The following is a 19,837-nucleotide window of genomic DNA, read 5'->3' as shown; positions in this document are numbered from 1 at the left end:
ACTATATTCTCCGTTGCCGGTTTTCCAGCGGGGGCGGGGTTCACGCCACGCCGGTCGGGGGCCATTAGCAGCGGCTCCCCTGGCAATTCACCGGGCCCCGATGGGCTGAGCGGCCATCTGTTTTTGGCCAGTCCCGCCGGCATGGGTTAGACATGGTCCCACACGGTGGGACCTGGCAGGTATGTCGGCTGGGGCTGCCCTCGGAAGGGCGCTGGGTATCAGACCCCGGGGGCTCCACGGTGGCCTGGCCCGCGATCGGGGCCCACCGATCTGCGGGCTGGCCTGTGCCATGGGGGCACTCCTTCCTTCCGCGCCGGCCCCTGTAGGGCTCCACTATGTCCGGTCTGCGCATGCGTGGAACCACGCCGACGGTTCCCCGCATGTGAAAGATCACGTTTGCCCTTCGGTGCCGGCGTGGCGCCAACCCTCCGGCGTCCACCTAGCCCCCCGGATGCGCGGAGAATTCCGCACATTCGGGGGCTATTGACCACCGGAGTGGTTTGCGCCGGTTTTCCCACCGGCATGGGGACTTAGTCCCACGTAAGGAGAATCCCGCCCATCATCTATTGCCCCTGGTTGTGTGAGTCCTCACAATGAGGGATGTGAGATTCCATGAAGATGAAGGATGCGCTTTTGTCCTGTAACTGCTGTTGGAAAGTTGCAAATCTTATAGCCAACATGTTAATCATGTGACCTGTAGCAGCCATCTGTTGGTTCAGCAAGGTCCACTTTTTAAATGAGAAAAGGGACAAGATTTGATTTGAACAAGTTATGATCACTTTCATGTTTTAAGGACACAACAGGGACGAAATTCTCCGCGGACCGTCGTGACGCCGATTTCCGGCGAGCAAAAGCGGTGCAGATGACTCCGGCGTCGGGGCCTTCTTTTAGGCTGCTAATCTCCGTTCCCGGAGGGGCTGGCATCGGACCGACGCGATACGCGTCATTTTAATGCGCTGCAGAAGTGGTGCGTTGAGAAAGAGAGGACGGGTACCGGCGTGGGGAGAGGGAGGGGAGAGGAGGAGAGAGGGGGGGAGAGGAGGAGAGAGGGGGGGAGAGGAGGAGAGAGGGGGGGGGAGAGGAGGAGAGAGGGGGGGAGAGGAGGAGAGAGGGGGAGAGGAGGAGAGGGGGGGAGAGGAGGAGAGAGGGGGGAGGGGGGGGAGAGGAGGAGAGAGGGGGGAGTGGAGGAGAGGGGGGGGAGAGGAGGAGAGAGGGGGCAGAGGAGAGAGGGGGGGAGCGGAGGAGGGGGGAGCAGAGGAGAGAGGGGGAGCGGAGGAGAGAGGGGGGAGAGGAGGAGAGGGGGAGAGGAGGAGAGAGGGGGGAGAGGAGGAGAGAGGGCGGTAGAGGAGGAGAGGGGGGGAGAGGAGGAGAGAGGGGGAAGAGGATGAGAGGGGAGCAGAGGAGGAGAGAGGGGGAGAGGAGGAGAGAGGGGGGACAGGAGGAGGGAGGGGGGAGAGGGGGGAGAGGAGGAGATGGGGGGGAGAGGAGGAGAGGGGGGAGAGGAGGAGAGAGGGGGGAGCGGAGGAGAGAGGGGGGAGAGGAGGAGAAGGGGGGAGAGGAGGAGAAAGGGGGGAGAGGAGGAGGAGAGGGGGGAGCGGAGGAGGGGGGAGCGGAGGAGAGAGGGGGAGCGGAGGAGAGAGGGGGGAGAGGAGGAGAGGGGGAGAGGAGAAGAGAGGGGGGAGAGGAGGAAAGAGGAGGAGAGGGGGGAGAGGAGGAGAGAGGGGTAAGAGGATGAGAGGGGAGCAGAGGAGGAGAGAGGGGGAGAGGAGGAGAGAGGGGGGAGAGGAGGAGGGAGAGGAGGAGATGGGGGAGAGGAGGAGAGGGGGAGAGGAGGAGAGAGGGGGGAGCGGAGGAGAGAGGGGGGAGAGGAGGAGAGGGGGGAGAGGAGGAGAAAGGGGGGAGAGGAGGAGAGAGGGGGGAGAGGAGGAGAGGGGGGGAGAGGAGGAGAGAGGGGGAGAGGAGGAGGGGGGAGAGCAGGAGAGAGGGGGCAGAGGAGAGAGGGGGGAGCGGAGGAGAGAGGGGGGGAGCAGAGGAGAGGGGGGAGCGGAGGAGGGGGGAGGAGAGGGGAGAGGAGGAGAGAGGGGGGAGAAGAGGAGAGAGGGGGTAGAAGGAGGAGAGAGGGGGAGAGTAGGAGAGGGGGGGGAGGAGGAGAGAGGGGGGGGAGGAGGAGAGAGGGGGGAGAGGAGGAGAGAGGGGGGAGAGGAGGAGAGGGGGAAGAGGAGGAGAGAGGGGGGAGAGGAGGAGCGAGGGGGGAGAGGAGGAGAGAGGGGGAGAGGAGGAGAGGGGGAGAGGAGGAGAGAGGGGGAGAGGAGGAGAGAGGGGGGAGAGGAGGAGAGAGGGGGGGAGATGGGAGAGGAGGAGAGGGGAAGAGGAGGAGAGAGGGGGAGAGGAGGAGAGAGGGTGGAGAGGAGGAGAGAGGGGGGGAGAGGAGGAGAGGGGGAGAGGAGGAGAGAGGGGGGAGAGAGGGGGAAGAGGAGGAGAGGGGGGAAGAGGAGGAGAGAGGGGGGAGAGGAGGAGAGAGGGGGGAGAGGAGGAGAGAGGGGGGGAGAGGAGGAGAAGGGGGGAGAGGAGGAGACGGGGGGGAGAGGAGGAGAGGGGGGGAGAGGAGGAGAGAGAGGGGAGCGGAGGAGGAGAGAGGGGGGGAGAGGAGGAGAGAGGGGGGAGCGGAGGAGAGAGGGGGGAGCGGAGGAGAGAGGGGGGAGCGGAGGAGAGAGGGGGGAGCGGAGGAGAGAGGGGGGGTGCGGAGGAGAGAGGGGGGAGCGGAGGAGAGGGGGGGGGAGCGGAGGAGAGGGGGGAGCGGAGGAGAGAGGGGGGAGCGGAGGAGAGAGGGGGGAGCGGAGGAGAGGGGGGAGCGGAGGAGAGAGGGGGGAGCGGAGGAGAGGGGGGGAGCGGAGGAGAGAGAGGGGAGCGGAGGAGAGAGGTGGGAGCGGAGGAGAGGGGGAGAGGAGGGGAGAGGGGGGGGAGAGGAGGAGGGGGGGAGAGGGGTGTGGGTACTTGCCTTCAGAGGGAGGGGTGTGTGGGTACCGGCCTTCAGAGGGAGAGGGGTGTGGGTACCGGCTTCAGAGGGAGGGGGAGGGGAGTGTGGGTATCTGCCTTCAGAGGGAGGGGGAGGGGGGTGTGGGTACCTGCCTTAAGAGGGAGGGGGGTGTGGGTACCTGCCTTCAGAGGGAGGGGGAGGGGGGAGGGGGTGTGGGTACCAGCCTTCAGAGGGAGGGGGGTGCGGGTACCGGCCTTCAGAGGGAGGGGGATGTGGGTACCGGCCTTCAGAGGGAGGGGGTGTGGGTACCGGCCTTCGGAGGGAGGGGGATGTGGGTACCAGCCTTCAGAGGGAGGGGGGTGTGGGTACCGGTCTTCAGAGGGAGGGGGAGGGGGATGTGGGTACCGGCCTTCAGAGGGAGGGGGGTGTGTGCACCGGCGTTGAGAGAGAGGGGGGCGGCGTTGGAGGGGGGTAGGGGTGGTGGTGAGGGGGGTAGGGGTGGTGGGGTGGGGGCAGAGGGGGAGGCGCCGCTGCCCCCAACACCCCACCCCTATCCCCCCCCCATCGCCGCAACCCCCCCTCAACGCCGCAACCCCCCCTCAACACCGCAACCCCCCCCCCCCTCAACGCCGCAATCCTCCCCTCAACGCCGCAACCCCCCCCCCCCCCACAACGCCGCAACCCCCCCCTCAACGCCGCTTCAATGGTTGAGGGAGGGGGGGGGGGGGGGTTGACGCCATTTTAAAGCTACTGCATTTTTCGCCGATGTGACCCGTGGCCACGTCGGCTTGACTTCGGCCCATCCGGGCCGGAGATTTGGTGAAAGTAAAAATATAATGAAATCCCGCCGGCGCCAGCTGTTCTCAGAGGCTGCCGGCGGGATTTGCACAACGCCGGTTTTTGGCCGGTCGGAGATTTAAAAACCCGGCGGGAGAGGGAATAACGCCGCCGCCGGCCGATTCTCCGACCCTGTGTGGGGTCAGAGAATTTCGCCCCAGGTGACTGCAAATACTTCCCAAAAATGTATTTTGACCTGATTTTTAAAGACTGATTAAACTTGGCAAACTATTTATTTTGAACAATGATTTAACTTTATTTTAAACATTTGTTTGGAGTTTCTGTTATTTTCATGATGTTTTCCGACTAATTATTTAATTAATGGGCTGTGGAGCTGGTGTTAAAGTGAGAGTTTGACCAAATGATCAAACTTTGAAAATTTCAAGAGCAATTTTTTTGTCCTTTGATGATTATCATCAAATTTTGCTTTTAATATCCATCTACCAGATGAGCATCTGTCAAGTGCTTTGTGAAATTCTGCTTTTTAATGTTGTAATAAAATGTTGCGATTGAACATACTTTCCTTGGTGAATCTATTTGTTGTATTTTGTGAGTCAGATTTAAACAGTCTCTGGGATTAGAGGTTTATCTCTCAGGAGTTTCAAACTATCAGTCACTTCAGCTCATCCAGTAATTAAACTAAATTTATTTCAGTTTCTAGTACTGCTTCTAAATATTTATAAAAGAATTTACTTTATGCCTGTCATAAGGGACATTTTCAAATGCTTTCCTGCTAATTCTACAGTCACAATTGCATTATGGTTCATTTACATATAACTTTCACCAAGCATTTGATGTTGAGCTGTTATGAGCCATTATTCTTCAGATTTTCTACATTGAAAACATCTGGAAATGATGTGATGGTTGCAATTGATTTAAATTTTTTGTTTTGAGAAACATCAGGGGCGGGATTCTCCGTGAACTGGTGAGGCGGGCGACTCTGGCATGAAGGAGTAGCGTGAACTACTCCGGCGCGGGCCGCCCCAAAGGTGCGGAATCCTCCGCACCTTCAGGGGCTAGGCCAGCGCCGGAGTGGTTTGCACCGCGCAAGCCACCGCAGAAGGGGCATGGCGCCATGCTAGCTAGCGCCGAAGGGCCTCTGCCGGCCGGTGTGAGTTGATGCATGCGCGGGAGCGCCATTGTGTGCTGGCATCATCTCAGCACATGAGCTTTGGGGTTCATCTCTGCGTCGACCATTGCAGACTGTTACAGCGGCCGACGCGGAGGAATAGAGTGCCCCCACGGCACAGGCCCGCCCGCGGATCGGTAGGCTCCGATCGCAGGCCAGGCCACCGTGGGGGCACCTCCCGGGGCCAGATCCCACCGCGCCCCTCCGAGGATCCCGGAGGCCACCCTCAGAGCCACGTCCTGCCTGTAAGTACCTATTGTAATTTACGCCAGTGGGACTGGCCATAAACAGGCGGCCACTTGGCCCATCGTGGGCCAGAGAATCACCGGGGGGGCCGCTGCCAGTGGCCGCCACCCGGCACAGCGTGATTCCCACCCCCGCCAAATCCCCGGCGCCGGAAAATGCGGCAGCCGGCAGGGGCGGGATTCACACCACCCCCCCAGCGATTCTCCGACCCGGCGGGAGGTCAGAGAATCCCGCCCCAGAATTTTGCTGTTGTTCGTCAACTTCAAATATAGTTTAGAATGTAGTTCAGAAAAAATGACAGGCTGATTTTTTATTTATTCATTCAAGCAATGTAGGCTTCACTGGCTAGACCAGCATTTATTGCCCACCCATAATTGCCCTTGAGAAGGTGGTGGGGAGCTGTCAACTTGAACCACTGCAGTCCATATGGTCTAGGTAAACTCACAGTGCTGTTAGGAAGGGTGGTCCAGGATTTTGACCCAGCGACAGTGAAGGAACAACAATTTATTTCCAAGTCATAACGGTGATTAGTTTCGAGGGGAATTTGCAGATGGGGATTTTCCTAGGTATCTGTAGTCCTGTCCTTCGAGATGGTAGTGGCCATGGGTTTGAAAATTGCTTTCTAAGGAGTCTTGATGAGTTCCTGCATTGCATCTTTTAGATGATACACACTGTTAAAACTGTGCCTTGGTGGTGGAGGGAGAGAATGTTCGTGGCTAGGGTGCCAATATAATTGGCAGCTTTGTGCTGGATGGTGACAAGCTTCTTGAGAGTTGCACTCATCCAGGCAAGTGGAGAGTATTCTCAAACATTCCTCACTTGTGTCTTGCTGATTGTGGACAGCCGATAGAAATTCAGGTGGTGAGTTACTTGCCACAGGATTCCTAGCCTCTGAACTGCTCTTGTAGCCAAAGTATTTGTATCACTAGTCCAGTTAAGTTCCTGATCAATGGTAACCCCTTGGATGTTGATAGTGCAGAATTCAGCGATCATAGTGCCATTGAATGTTAAGGGGAAATTAATTGTTTGATCCTCTCATGTTGGAGATTAGATTTAATTTAGATTTATTGTCACGTGTACCGAGGTACATTGAAAAGTATTGTTCTGCCTGCAGTCCCGGCAGATCGTTCCATACATGAAAAACACAGGACATATGATAAATACACAATGTAAATACAGACATCGGCATCAGGTGAAGCATATGGAGTGCAGTGCTACTCAGTGGATAAGATGCATGGAGAGATGAGTTTAGTCCATAGGTGGTCCATTCAGGAGACTGGTAACAGTGGGGGAAGAAGTTGTTTTTGAATCTGTTAGTGCATGTTCTCAGACTTTTGTACCTCCTGCCCAATGGAAGAGATTGGAAGACAGAATAACTGGGGTGGGAGGGGTCTTTGATTATGCTGCTCATTTTCCCAAGGCAGCGAGAGGTGTGGACAGAGTCAATGGATGGGAGGCAGGTTCGTGTGATGGACTGGGCTGTGTTCATGACTCTCTGTAGTTTCTTACGGTCTTCGGCCGAGTAGTTACCATACCAAGCTGTGATGCAGTCAGATACTATGCTTTCTAAGGTGCATCTGTAAAAATTGGTAAGAGTCAATGTGGACATGCTGCATTTCCATAGTTTCCTCCAGAAGTACAGGCGCTGCTGTGCTTTCTTGGTCGTGGCGTTGGCATGGGTGGATGGTCATTGCCTGGCACTAGTGTAGTGCAAATATTATTTGCCACTTACCAGCCCAATCTTGGATATTGTCTTCCTGCATTGGACATGGACTGCTTCAGTATCTGATAATTCACGGATAGTGCTGAACATTGTGAAATCATCAACAAACAACCCCACTTCTTACCTTATGATGGAAGGAAGTTCATTGAAGAAGCAGCTGAAATTGTTTGTGCCTAGGACACTAATCCTGAGGAACTGTTGCAGTGATGTCCTGGAGCTGAGGTGACTGCCCTCCAACAACCACAACAATCTTCCTTTGTGCTCAGTAAGACTCCAAGCAGAGGAGAGTTTTCCACTTGAATCCTATTGACTCCAGTTTTTCTAAGGCTTTTTGATGCCACACTCGGTCAAATGCAGCCTTGATGTTAAGGCAGTTACTCTAACTTGAACTCTGGAGTTCATTTTTGAAAGAAGGCTGTAATGAAATCATGAGCTGAAATCACCTGGACAGAACTCAAATTGGGCATCAGTGAGCAGGTTATTGTTAAGTAAACGCTGCTTGATAGTACAGTTGATGACTCCTTGCATGAATTTAGCAATGATCGGGAGTAGACTGATGGGGCGATAACTGGTTGGGTTTGATTTGTCCTGATTTTTGTACACCGGTCATAGCTGGCCAATTTTCCACATTATTAGGTAGATGTCAGTGTTGTCGCTGTACTTGTAATATTCTCTTTCTGCACGGATGGCGAGGTCTTTGTAGTTGAAGTGAGCAGAGAATATATGGCTTTGTAAATGAACAAAACTGTTTATTAATTAACTAAAACACTAAAGGGTTCCTATGATGTCTGCTAAGATCACAATTGGATACGATGGCTAGATGCAAACAACTCTGATTAACTATTATTAATATTAATATTATTAATACTGTTGACTCAGGAGCTGCTCGATCTGTGACTGTAGTCTGTGCCTGCTGTCCAGGTTGTGTCTCCCATGTGAGTGTCTTCCAGTGATGTTCTCCTGTCGCCACACCACCTGTGGTCAGATGCTAGAATACGTCCTGTCTCCCATGTGGATGTCTTCCAGTAATGTTCTCCTGTAGCCACGCCACCTGTGCTCGGATGCTAGAATTGTAATCTGTGCATGCACTAATGTTTGTATACAGTTTTGTTATGTTATATACACAAATGATATTTTACATACCATTACAGTATTCAGAGATCAGTTAGCTCAGTTGGCTGGACAGCTGGGTTGTGATGCGGAGCAACGGCAACAGCCCAGTTTCAATTACTGTACTGGCTGAGGTTATCTTTCTCAACTTTGCCCCTCGCTTGAGGTGTGGTGGCCCTCGGATTAAATCACTGTCAGTTGTCTTTCTCTTAAAAGGGGAGAGCAGCCTAAGGAACGGGACTAAGGAAACTTTCATTTCATTTCATAGAATCATAGAGGAATCATAGAATTTACATTGCAGAAGGAGGCCATTCAGCACATTGAGTCTGCACCAGCCATTGGAAAGAGCACCCTACCTAAATGCACACCTCCACCCCATCTAACCTTTTTTGGACACTAAGGGCAATTGGGCATAGCCAATTCACCTAACCTGCACATCTTTGGACTGTGGGAGGAAACTGGAGCACCTGGAGGAAACCCATACAGACACAAGGATATTGTGCAGACTCCCCACAGACAGTGACTCAAGCCGGGAATCGAACCTAGGATCCCTGCCGCTCTGAAGCAACCGTGCTAACCTCTGTGCTACCGTGCTGCCCACGGTAGCCCCTGTACTGGAACAGCTTGGCTAAGGGCACACCATTTCTGGAGCACAAGTATCATTGCTAGAATATTATCAGGACCCATAGCCTACGCAGTATCCATTGCCGTCAGCCTTTTCTTGATATCACACAGAGTGAATTGAAATGGCTAAAAGTAGACATCTGTGATGCTGGGAGCCTCCGCAGGAGGCTGCGGTTGATCATCCACTTGGAACTCCTTGAAAAAATTGTTTGGAATTGCCAGCTTTATCTTTTGTACTGATACACTGGTCTCCTCCATCATTGGGGATGGGGATATTTGTGAAGCCTCGTGAGTTGTTCAATTATCCCCCACCATTCATGGCTGGATATGGGAGGACTGAAGAGCTTAGATCTGATTCGTTAGTTGTGGAATCGCTTAGCTCTGTCAATTACTTTCTGCTTATGCTGTTTGGCACATAAGATAATATTGTATTGTAGCTTCACCAGATTGGAATCTCATTCATAGTTATGTCTGGTGCTGCTCTTGGCATGCCCTCTTGCTCTCATCATTTAAGATCTAAACCAAAGCCTGAAAAATAGGAAAATGGAATGAAGACTGTGACCCTGATCCAAAGCTTCACAGGGTTATACGAGATACTGACGCCAAAATTGCATTTCATGGTCTTTGAATTTTAAGAATTATGCAGCGGCACAATAAGGTCGATTATACTTTAAATTGGGAGCAGTAATAAATGTAGAAAAACCTTATTGGTGAATAAAACTGGAGCATTGAGCTAAAATAGACATAAATATGACTTGCCATAAAAAACAAATGAACAAATCAGCAAACACTTTGAGAATACATTGGGAATGTTAATATCATACAAAATGAATTTCTTTGAAAATGTACCATCAGCAACAATGAAGAGACCGGCTAAAAACTGGTAGCAGTGTTAAAATATTCTCAGTTTTTAAGGACACTGTCAGCTTTTTCAGATAGAGTTGAAGATTCCAATGAATTGGCAGCTATTGTGGTCGTATGAGCTGCAGATTTAGGGTGACACTGACATTCCTTCCACACAATAACGCACATTTAGAATCAGTAAGACTTGTACCTTTTCAGCTACTGCATCCAATTGTAAATGCAGAGCAGGGGGAAACAATTAAGTCTCACTATTAATCTGCTGGATGCGATAGGTCAGAGGCGAAGGATAATTTATCAGGAAGGTCTTGCAATTTTTGCGATCAGCTTTTCACCAAGGAGTTGTCGTGCTCTGGAACCACTCAAAGATTGGTCGAAGCCGATTCAATAATAACTTGCAAAATTTGATTGGATAAATTCTTGAAGAATAAAGATTTGCAGGGCTCATGCAGAAAGTGTAGGAGAGTGGACCTAATTGGTAACTCTTTAAATGAGCTGGCACAAGCATGGTGGGCCAGGTGGTCTCTTATCTGTGCTGCAGCATTGTATGATTTTAGATGTAGGCATTTAAGATGTAGGTAAAACAAAAATAAAAGAATAAATAAATTACTTTCAAACATTACCTTGCTTTAAAATTTATGTAATAAATACCTTTCATCCCTTTTTGTTTCTCCCCTTCTTTGTTTCCCCATCGCTCCCCACTCCCTTTTTCCTCTTTTGCCATTATCACTTCACCCTCTTCCTTCAACATATCCCGGAGCCTCTGCCAATCTTTCCTTCACTCCACCCCACCTCTACATTTGTTACCTTGCAGTACTGGAGATGGGGAAGGAATCATATCTTGAATTAATGACATGAGAAACTGTTCGTCTAGCTCCAAAATCATTTTTTTTGCCGCAAACTATCAAACAATGTTTTACTAAAGTTTTATTGGATTTAATTATGCAGCTCAATTAGATTTTGTTTCATTTGTCTGATCTCAACTTTTCAATTAAAATCAACTCCTTCTAACTCAGTGCACTGAATAAAACAAAGTTTTTTTTAAATGGGGCCATCAAGTTTGATTTTGCAGAGATGCGAATCACATTGGTGTTCATAATTGTGTATCAAGAGACTGAATGCTTTATTCCTGATTACTTTGGTCATTATATCATTCCCCAAACATTATACTGTCTGCCATTTTAATAGCTTGAGTTTACTGGGACATTGAGCTAGCAGAGGATATTAGTGATGCTTTCTTGTTGAATTTCAGGTTTTGGGCTCAATGATGGTCAGTGGCATATAATACAATTTCACGCCAAGGAAAATTCCGCTATTCTCACGATTGATGGTGATGATGCCTCTGCTGTTCGGACAAACAGTTCAATGCAAATCAAAACTGGAGATCAATATTTTTTTGGAGGTAAGATGCATGAGGTTATTAGTTATTCAGTAAAATTATGAAGCTCAGTTATAAACTGATTAATTAAAATTACATTTCCTTAGGTTAAAGCCAGTAGCACAGTTGATTGGATTAGCAGCATGTAATCCATTTTAATTTTGGTGTGATTTTGAACAAAGCGGAAGGAAAGCCAGTAACATTTAACAAGTTGTTTTAAATTCTCAGTAAAGGTAATACAGTATGTTTGATAACATGATGTGTTGGGCAGTACTGTACCGCAGAGTTGTAGAGTGTCAGTGCATACCTTTGTGTACGTGGTGAGTTCCACACCACTGATAAAGTGGCAGACAAAGGCCAGCTATTTCCCCAACCAAGCAGAGAGCGAGGCCCAAAATGTTTCTTTGCACCATCACGATTGGCTCTAATTTGACATTGAAGGTCTCCGGGAAGCCGGTTATATCCTATTAACTGTACATTAAATGTGGTTTTACGTATGTTGCAATATATTTCATGAATTCATTGTTCGGATGTGAGCATCACAGGCTCGACTTGTACTTATTGCCCATCCCTAATTGCCCTTGGAATGTGGTGGTGAGCTGCCTTCATGAGCTACTGCAGTCCCTGTGGTGTAGATACACCCACTGTGCTGTTCAGAAGGGAGTTCCAGTATTTTGGCTCAGCAACAGTGAAGGAACAGCGATATATTTCCAAGTCAGGATGCTGAGTGGCTTGGTGGGCAACTTCCAGGTGGTGGTGTTCCTGTTTGTTTGCTGCTCTTGGCCTTCCTGATGGTAGTGGTCTTGTATTTGGAAGGTAATGCCTAAGCAGCCTTGGTAAATTCCTGCAGTGCATCTTGAAGGTGGGATACACTGCTGCTGCCACACCTCCACTGGAGGTGGTGAATGTTTGTGATTGTGGTGCCAATTAAGCGAGGGACTCTTGTGTGGAGAGGACGCTACCCACCAGTGAAGATTGAATGGCAGGAGCTCTGCTTCCTAAAGATGTCAGAGCAAGTATTGCCAGAGGCTGCACCTGCCCAATGAGTTGGTCACTGAGCTGTGCATTCGGATGGAATAAATCTGAGCCTGGTAGGAAGGGGGCGAGCAGCTTTTGCCAGTGCCTGGCATGGTCACAGTGGAACGTTAATTCTACAGCTCAGGATCATTTCAAGCATATTCTAGAGACAACTGTGGGATTTCCTTCTCTGGGGTGGGAATCACCAGGGGGCGGCGCGAATCCCGCCCCGCCACCCCTACACCGGTTGCCGTATTCTCCGGTCGGGGGCCGTTGGGGCGCAGGGTGATCCGACCCCGGGAGGGGCCCCCACGGTGGCCCGGCCTGCGATCGGAGCCCACCAATCTCCAGGTGCAGGCTGTCATTGACTGTTAGCATTTGGGCCATCAAAGCTCCAGCAGTTCAGGCAAGACCTTCAGCAACAGGGTGGACTTATGCTTATTTGGATCCTGGGTGAGAAAAATAACAATTTTCAATTTGTAAAACTGTGAGGAAAAGATACTTCGCCCCGGAAGTGATAACACTGACCAATTCACATCTTTTATGTAAATAAACTTTAATTTAAGCACACAAACATTCACATTGGCAACAGAATAACAGATTTACAGTTAATAGTTCATACATTTCTGAAATAAAAGGAAAATAATATTTTAACTTGCTCCCTACAGTTGCGCATATATATATTCCAATTGAGCAAACCAATATAGTTCAAAAATCATATATGAATAAAGTTTACAATCAGGTTCAGTTGCTTTTCTCTGTGCAAAGACCTTGGAGAGAACCCTCCAGGAGCCACCTGAAGCCCCATCTTGTCAGACTAAAAGCATATGGCAAACTGCAAAACTACAGATAGTCCTGGCTCCACCCCTTAATTACATAATTTAAAAAAAATTTAGAGTACCCAATTCTTTTTTTCCCAATTAAGGGACAATTTAGCGTGGCCAATCTACCTACCCTGCACATCTTTGGGTTGTGGGGGTGAGACCCACGCAGACACGGGGAGAATGTGCAAACTCCACACGGACAGTGACCCAGGGCCGGGAGCGAACCCAGGTCCTCGGTGCCGTGAGGCAGCAGTGCTAACGACCTATTTACATCATAAGATATTCTTCAGTCTCCTCCCATTAAGATGTCCCATGACCTGTTTATCCAGGACTAAGCATCATCATAAATTGTCTACACTCCAGTGATCTTCCAAAATCAAAACAATGTTCCATCAGCCATCTATCTATATAAAGTAAATGGTTGAACCAATGATTACCTAACCTATATAGCCCCTTAATCACAGACTTAGCAGACATACTGCCTGTATGTATCTTAAATCAGATCAGAGTTTTTAATATTATTTCTGCAACAAATATAAAATATAATATAAAACATTTTCCTATATTCACCACACACTCATGCAATGAACAATTGGTTGTGACCACTGCAAACAGATCCTTCAAGTCTGTTTAAGATTCCCAAGAGGTTGTCACAACCCCTCCATTCTAAGACATTCCCAGATGTTTGATCATTTTAGGCAGCTATACGCCTTCAAGAATACTGACTGACAACAATGTGTGCAATCAGCACGCACCTCACATCACTTGCCATTGCTTTACATATGTATCACTTCAGTCATACTGGCAGGAAAAAAGCTAAGCAGATTGAAAGAGGAATGTGGCAATTCTGTGCATGAGCAACAGTCAACAAAATATCTCGTGGGCGGCACTCAGAACCTTGATGGGCTGCATTTGGTCCCAGGGCTGCAGGTTGCCCACCACTGGAATAAAACATTGTCCGGTGATACCCTAGTGATCAATCGGTGATACCCAAATTCAAATAGATGGATTTACGCAAGTTCATACGGGTAATCCAATGTTTTGTGCTTGATTTTTTTATTCCACTGTTTACGATGATTGCAGCAGATGTAGTTTGGTTGCATGAGGATTAGATGGTCCCAGAATTTTGGGGCCTCTTGCATCGGTGCAGGAGCTGCCTCTGTCTTCACGACATCATGAGGTGTTGGTGTCACAGCAAGTGGAGCAGAGGGCCATGTTCATGCCAGGAGTGGAGCCTAAAAGGCACCTCAGGCTGCTGCTCCGCTATCCATTCAGGGCATACTTATCCTTCTGTGCCCATCTGAGAAGCCATCTTCTGGATAGTAGTGACCGCAACAGTCACAGCCACCAGCAGTTGCTCTGTGCAGTGCTTGCCAGATGGTGCCACCATTCATGGATTCATAGATGTTTCCATCCCAGAAGTAGGCAGTTTGTCCTATCATGTGCACGCTGGTCAACAAAGACCTGAGTGAGATACTTTCTCCTCAACTGCCCTCTGAGCCTTCTACCTCATAGCTTGTTCCTAAATGTGATTGAATGTTCACAGACATGAGGGTATCTGTGCTGGCAGAGTCTTTGTGGGAATGATGTGACACTGACTCCTCAGATATTTTCTCCTATGAGGTGTTGAGTGCTTCCAGAAGCCTGGTTGCTGTCTCATCTTTGCTTTGACTTGTGTGAACGGAAGGAGCGATATGAGGGGCGTTGTCGGAAGGAGTGATATGAGGGGCGTTGTGTGTTCCAACATCTCCTTCTCATTGGTCTTCAACTGGACTTCCTAGTTTTTAGTGACAGGTACAGGTATGCTTTGTTTTTTTAAATGTTTTTATTGGTTTTCACATTTTTACACATTCCAGTTCGTACTTTTAATTTACAATTCAATTCACGCGCCTAGTATTGAGCAAAGCCAGCAAAGAAAAATTAAAAATTACAAGTGAACAAGTGAAAGATAAGAGAGATAAACCAAAGAAGAACGAGAAGAAGAAAACAAAAGCGATACAAACAAATGAGGATCATTATACATATTTATATAATTTGCTCCCCCCCATCCCCCAATGGCTGTGGGTCCCCTTTGACCGCTCTGCCTCAGTTGGACTGCTGAATGTTGGCCCCAGCCTGTCTTCCCCAGTTTGTTGTGGCTCTTTCTGCTTTTTCCTGCTTGCCCTTAGTCCTGTCTCCTGCGGCTATGTCGCTTCTGTTCGATGTCTTTTTAATGGATTTTTGTCCCCCCCCCCCCGCCCTCCTTACTGGTTGCTGACTTCCAACAGGTCTTGAAGCAAGTTGATGAATGATTTCCATGTCTTGTGGAAGCTCTCTTCCAATCCACCAATGGCAAATTTTATCTTCTCCAGTGAGAGGAATTCCAGTCTGCAGCCTTGGGTGGTGCTGCTGACTGCTAGCTGAGCAGGATTCTTCGGCGGCTGATTGGAGAGGAAAAGGTTTTGGTATGTCACCACTCCCCATAAAGAGTTCTGGCTGATCTGAAGCACTGAAGACTGCCACTTTTAGGGGGCCATCCAAAATAGCTGTGGTCACCAACTCAGCATGAGTCCAAGCCCCTGTGCATCAGGTTTCCCTTTGTCCAGGGGCCACCCAAGATGGCAGACAACTAAGTACGCCATGTGGGTGGGTCCTTGCACTCCGGAGTTTCCCTTTGTTTGGGGGCCCTCCAAAGTGGGCTGTTTGCAGTGCCTTTGCGTTCATGTGCGATCTGTCATAGCCTGCCAAGAGCCCTTTCCCTTTCCCCACCCTGTTTCTCTGTTCTCCCACTGAGTCTGTTTCCTTCCCCCATTTCCCCCCCTTCCACCTGCGAGTGCGTCGCCGTCACCCCCCCTCACCCTCTCCCCCCCCATCCCGTCCTGTCGCCAGGCACCCTCTCTCCCACTGGAAATGTGTTGCGGCATTTGCAGATGAAATCGTCCATGTCTGCCGGCGGGGGAAAGTAACGTTCTCTGCCTGGAAGCTGGCCCAGAGCTTGGCTGGGTGCAACATTCCGAACTTCACATTATCCTTATAGAGGGCTGCCTTGGCTTTGTTGTATTCTACCTGGCGCTTGTCCAGGCCTGCCCCAATGTCCTGATAAGCCCTGATTGAGCGACCCTCCCAGTTGCAGGACCTTGTTTGTCTGGCCCTGATCAGGATTCTTTCCTAATCCTGGTACCGGTGCAGCTTTCCAATGATGGCCCTTGGTTGTTCCCCGGCCTTGGGTTTGGCTGGAGTGACCTGTGAGACCTTTCTATTTCTAGTGGCTTGGGGAAGCTGTCTCTACCCACCGTTTACCCAGCATTTGGGCCACATATTCTGTGGGGTTCCTGCCCTCAGTTCCCTTCGGTAAGCCCACTTTGCGGAGGTTCTGCCGTTGTGACCGATTTTCCTGATTCTTATGTTGCCACCAACCTTGCCATTTCCATTTCGAAAGCAGCGATCGGGTCACTCTGGTGTGTCGAGGCCTTCTCTCACTCCCTTATCGATGCGTCCGGGTCTCCAGCCACCTTTCCGTTTTTTCCAGAGCCACCTGCAGGATGGTCAGTGCCTCTGCCACCGCCGCCTTGACCGTTGCCCCCATCTCCATCTTAATGGTCTCCTGGAGTTCCTGTGTGAGGAACACCCTCCATCAGTTAATCGCGGTCGGGGGGGGGGGGGGGGGGGTGCTCGGCATGCGGTCTGGCAGTCCGTCTTATTCAGGTGTGGCAGGGGTCTCATTGCCCATCATGCTTGCCGTTACCTCATTCCTTCTCTCCAGGCTTTTGATGCCTTTTCCGTCCTTTTGGCCCCTGGAACTACTACCACTTAGCATGTCTTGTCCTGATGGCGTTGGAGGAGGGTGAGCGGTGTTTTCTCCAAATTCTAGTCGCCTATTTTGGGCTTAAAGTGCCTTTTTCCAAGTTTTCAGAAGGTCTCATCCACTTGGCCACATCCCCATCACCGGTTGTCAGGTATGGTCTAGTTATTGCTCTGCAGTATGTTTAATAGCCTCTTCAATCAGGTCACAATGCTCTCGGGCTCCACACCAGCTTCATCATCAGCAGCCTTACCATCAGCAATAGGCTATCCTGTTTCCATGCCACTTAGAGACATGTTTCCCAGGAATCACCACTGTCCATTGCCTTTCACTTTTCCTGCAAACACGGTAATGCACATCCTCATTGACCACCATAGCCACACTGCTGGCTTAGGTTGGTGTCAGCTTCAGCTTCCATCATTCTGTTGCAGAGATGCATGCTGCACTCAGCCATTCAGTATTGTTAATGCAAGAAACAACTCTGACTGACCACCTGAGGGACTATAATGTGTCTGACAGCGAACACCAGTGTCTGATCATGACTGATTTCTGGGTGGGCACCCTCGCATTTCATACACACCTTATATGTCATCCAAGGCTGTGAGTTCGGTGTTGTGACATCCGCACACCTTCCAGAACTGCAACTGTGTCTGTGGAACCACGCCTTGACCTCTAACATCCTATGTAACCTTCCAACACACTGCCTTGGTCTGCCTTGCTGGTCTCCTCCTGGCATTATGTGGTAGAGATCCTCTATCACTGAACCGAGTTAACATCTGCCCTCTTGCAGCTCACTAACTAGATATGGCCTCCCTTTCACTCTCCCCTGCTGTTATTGACCGAAAACCTCAGTGCTGCCTCCCCTTCAGGTTTGATGCCTGTTTCTCTGACGCTCAGATTCCCCTTGTCCATTCCCTTATTGAAGCCATTCTCATGCCTGCAGGCCATTAATTGAACAGCACCGACAGAATTCCCTTTTATGGGGGGGGGGTTTTGTGATGTGAGCACGGGAACGGCTGCGTTTTCACCAGCTCTGTCTCCACTCATTTTTTAACCCTTTATTTTATCCCAAAGCACATTACATAATTATCATTGACACAGGGAGTATTAAGGAAGCAAGGGGGATGCAGAAGGACTTGGACATCGTAAGAGAGTGGGCAATGAAGTGGCAGATGAAATATAATGTGGAAAAGTGTGAGGTTATGCACTTTGGAAGGATGAATTTAGGCATAGACTATTTTCTAAATAATAATAATCTTTATTGTCACAAGTAGGCTTACATTGCAATGAAGTCACTGTGAAAAGCCCCTAGTCACCACATTTCGGCGACTATTCGGGTACACAGAGGGAGAATTCAGAATGCCCAAATGACCTAACAACATGTCTTTTGGGACTAATGAAAGGAAACCGGAGCACCCGAAGGAAACCCACGCAGACACGGAGAACGTGCAGACTTCGCACAGACAGTGACCCAAGCCGGGAATCAAATCTGGAACCCTGACGCTGTGAAGCCACAGTGCTAACTACTGTGCTACCGTGCTGCCCACGAAAATGCTCAGGAAATTAGAAGCAGAAGGGGACTTGGGAGTCCTTGTTCATGATTCTCTTAAGGTTAGCGTGCCAGTTCAGTCAGCAGTTGGGAAGGCAAATTTGAAAATTTTCATTTTCAAATGCAATGTCCAGAGGGCTAGAATACAAGACCAGGGATGTGCTTCTGAGGCTTTACAAGGCTCTGGTCATACCCCATTTGGAGTATTGTGAGCAGTTTTAGAACTATAGAACAGTACAGCACAGAACAGGCCCTTCGGCCCTCGATGTTGTGCCGAGCAATGATCACCCTACTCAAACCCACGTATCCACCCTATACCCGTAACCCAACAACCCCCCCCCCCCCCACCCTTAACCTTACTTTTTAGGACACTACGGGCAATTTAGCATGGCCAAGCCACCTAACCCGCACATCTTTGGACTGTGGGAGGAAACCGGAGCACCCGGAAGAAACCAACGCACACACGGGGAGGACGTGCAGACTCCGCACAGACAGCGACCCAGCTGGGAAATTGAACCTGGGACCCTGGAGCTGTGAAGCATTTATGCTAACCACCATGCTACCGTGCTGCCCCATTGTCTAAGGGAGGATGTACTGTCCTTAGAAAGGGTCCAGAGGAGGTTCACAAGAATAATCCCTGGAATGAAGAGCTTGTCATATGAGGAACGCTTGAGGACTTTGGGTCGGTACTCGTTTGAATTTCGAAGGATGAGAAGGGACCTTTTTAAAACTTACAGGATACTGCGAGGATAGAGGATGTTTCCACTTATAAGAAAAATTAGGAGCAAAGGACACAATCTCAGACTAAAGGGACAATCCTTGTGGACAGCACGGTAGCATTGTGGATAGCACAATTGCTTCACAGCTCCAGGGTCCCAGGTTCAATTCCGGCTTGGGTCACTGTCTGTGCGGGGTCTGCACATCCTCCCTGTGTGTGCGTGGGTTTCCTCCGGGTGCTCCGGTTTCCTCCCACAGTCCAAAGATGTGCAGGTTAGGTGGATTGGCCATGATAAATTGCCCTTAGTGTCCAAAATTGCCCTTAGAGTTGGGTGGGGTTACTGGGTTATGGGGATAGGGTGGAGGTGTTGACCTTGGATAGGGTGCTCTTTCCAAGAGCTGGTGCAGACTCGATGGGCCAAATGGCCTCCTTCTGCACTGTAAATTCTATGATATCTATGATATTAAAACAGAGATGAGGAGGAATCTCTTCAGTCAGAGGGTAATGATTCTGTGGAACTCTTTGTCTGTCCTTAAGATAGAGACAGACAGGGGGATCAGGGGCTATCGGGAGAAGGCAGGACAATGGGGATGAAAAAATATCAGCCATGATGAAATGGGCCATGTGGCCTAATTCTGCTCCATGTCTTATGGTCTTATATATGTCTTGCGCCGTGTTGAATCAGAAAGAATCCTCGTTTGATTGGGGTGGTCAGAGATGGCTGGGGTTGGGCCGAGCTTGTAGTGGCGATTTTGCAGGCAAGTGGGCATACACCACGGCGGTGATGGCAGCATCGGGATGATGGCTGCGAATGGTTGTTTTGGATGATGATCTCAGCTCAGTGGTGCAAGTTTTTGATGCTCACTTTGATGAATTGTGATGTATCCTTGAGTGAAAGTTTGAAATAGCACGTTATATCCAGTCTTCGAGGCCTGAGGTCAGGTGGAAGCCCTGACCATTGGTCCTATGCTGTCCTGTCCAGGATGCTCATCATGAGACGTTGGAGGTGGCTGGCCATGTTGAGTCAAACCCGACTGGGTTTCTGGCCAGAGTATCGGGGCAA

General features: G+C 49.9%; 1 protein-coding gene across 1 annotated transcript in view; it reads left to right on the top strand.

Annotated features, from left to right (window-relative positions):
• Positions 1-19,837, top strand: part of cntnap2a (contactin associated protein 2a) — a 2,445,269-nt gene that overhangs the window by 1,101,998 nt on the left and 1,323,434 nt on the right. The window contains exon 9 of the mRNA XM_038797786.1: positions 10,760-10,909. Within this exon, the coding sequence (XP_038653714.1) occupies positions 10,760-10,909 (150 nt within the window). The remainder of the gene's footprint in view (positions 1-10,759; positions 10,910-19,837) is intronic.

This window comes from Scyliorhinus canicula, chromosome 5 (assembly GCF_902713615.1).
Source record: "Scyliorhinus canicula chromosome 5, sScyCan1.1, whole genome shotgun sequence".
Classification (NCBI taxonomy): Eukaryota; Metazoa; Chordata; class Chondrichthyes; order Carcharhiniformes; family Scyliorhinidae; genus Scyliorhinus; species Scyliorhinus canicula.
The sequence above is the reverse complement of the archived record's forward strand: the minus strand, read 5'-3'. Positions and strand labels throughout refer to the sequence as shown.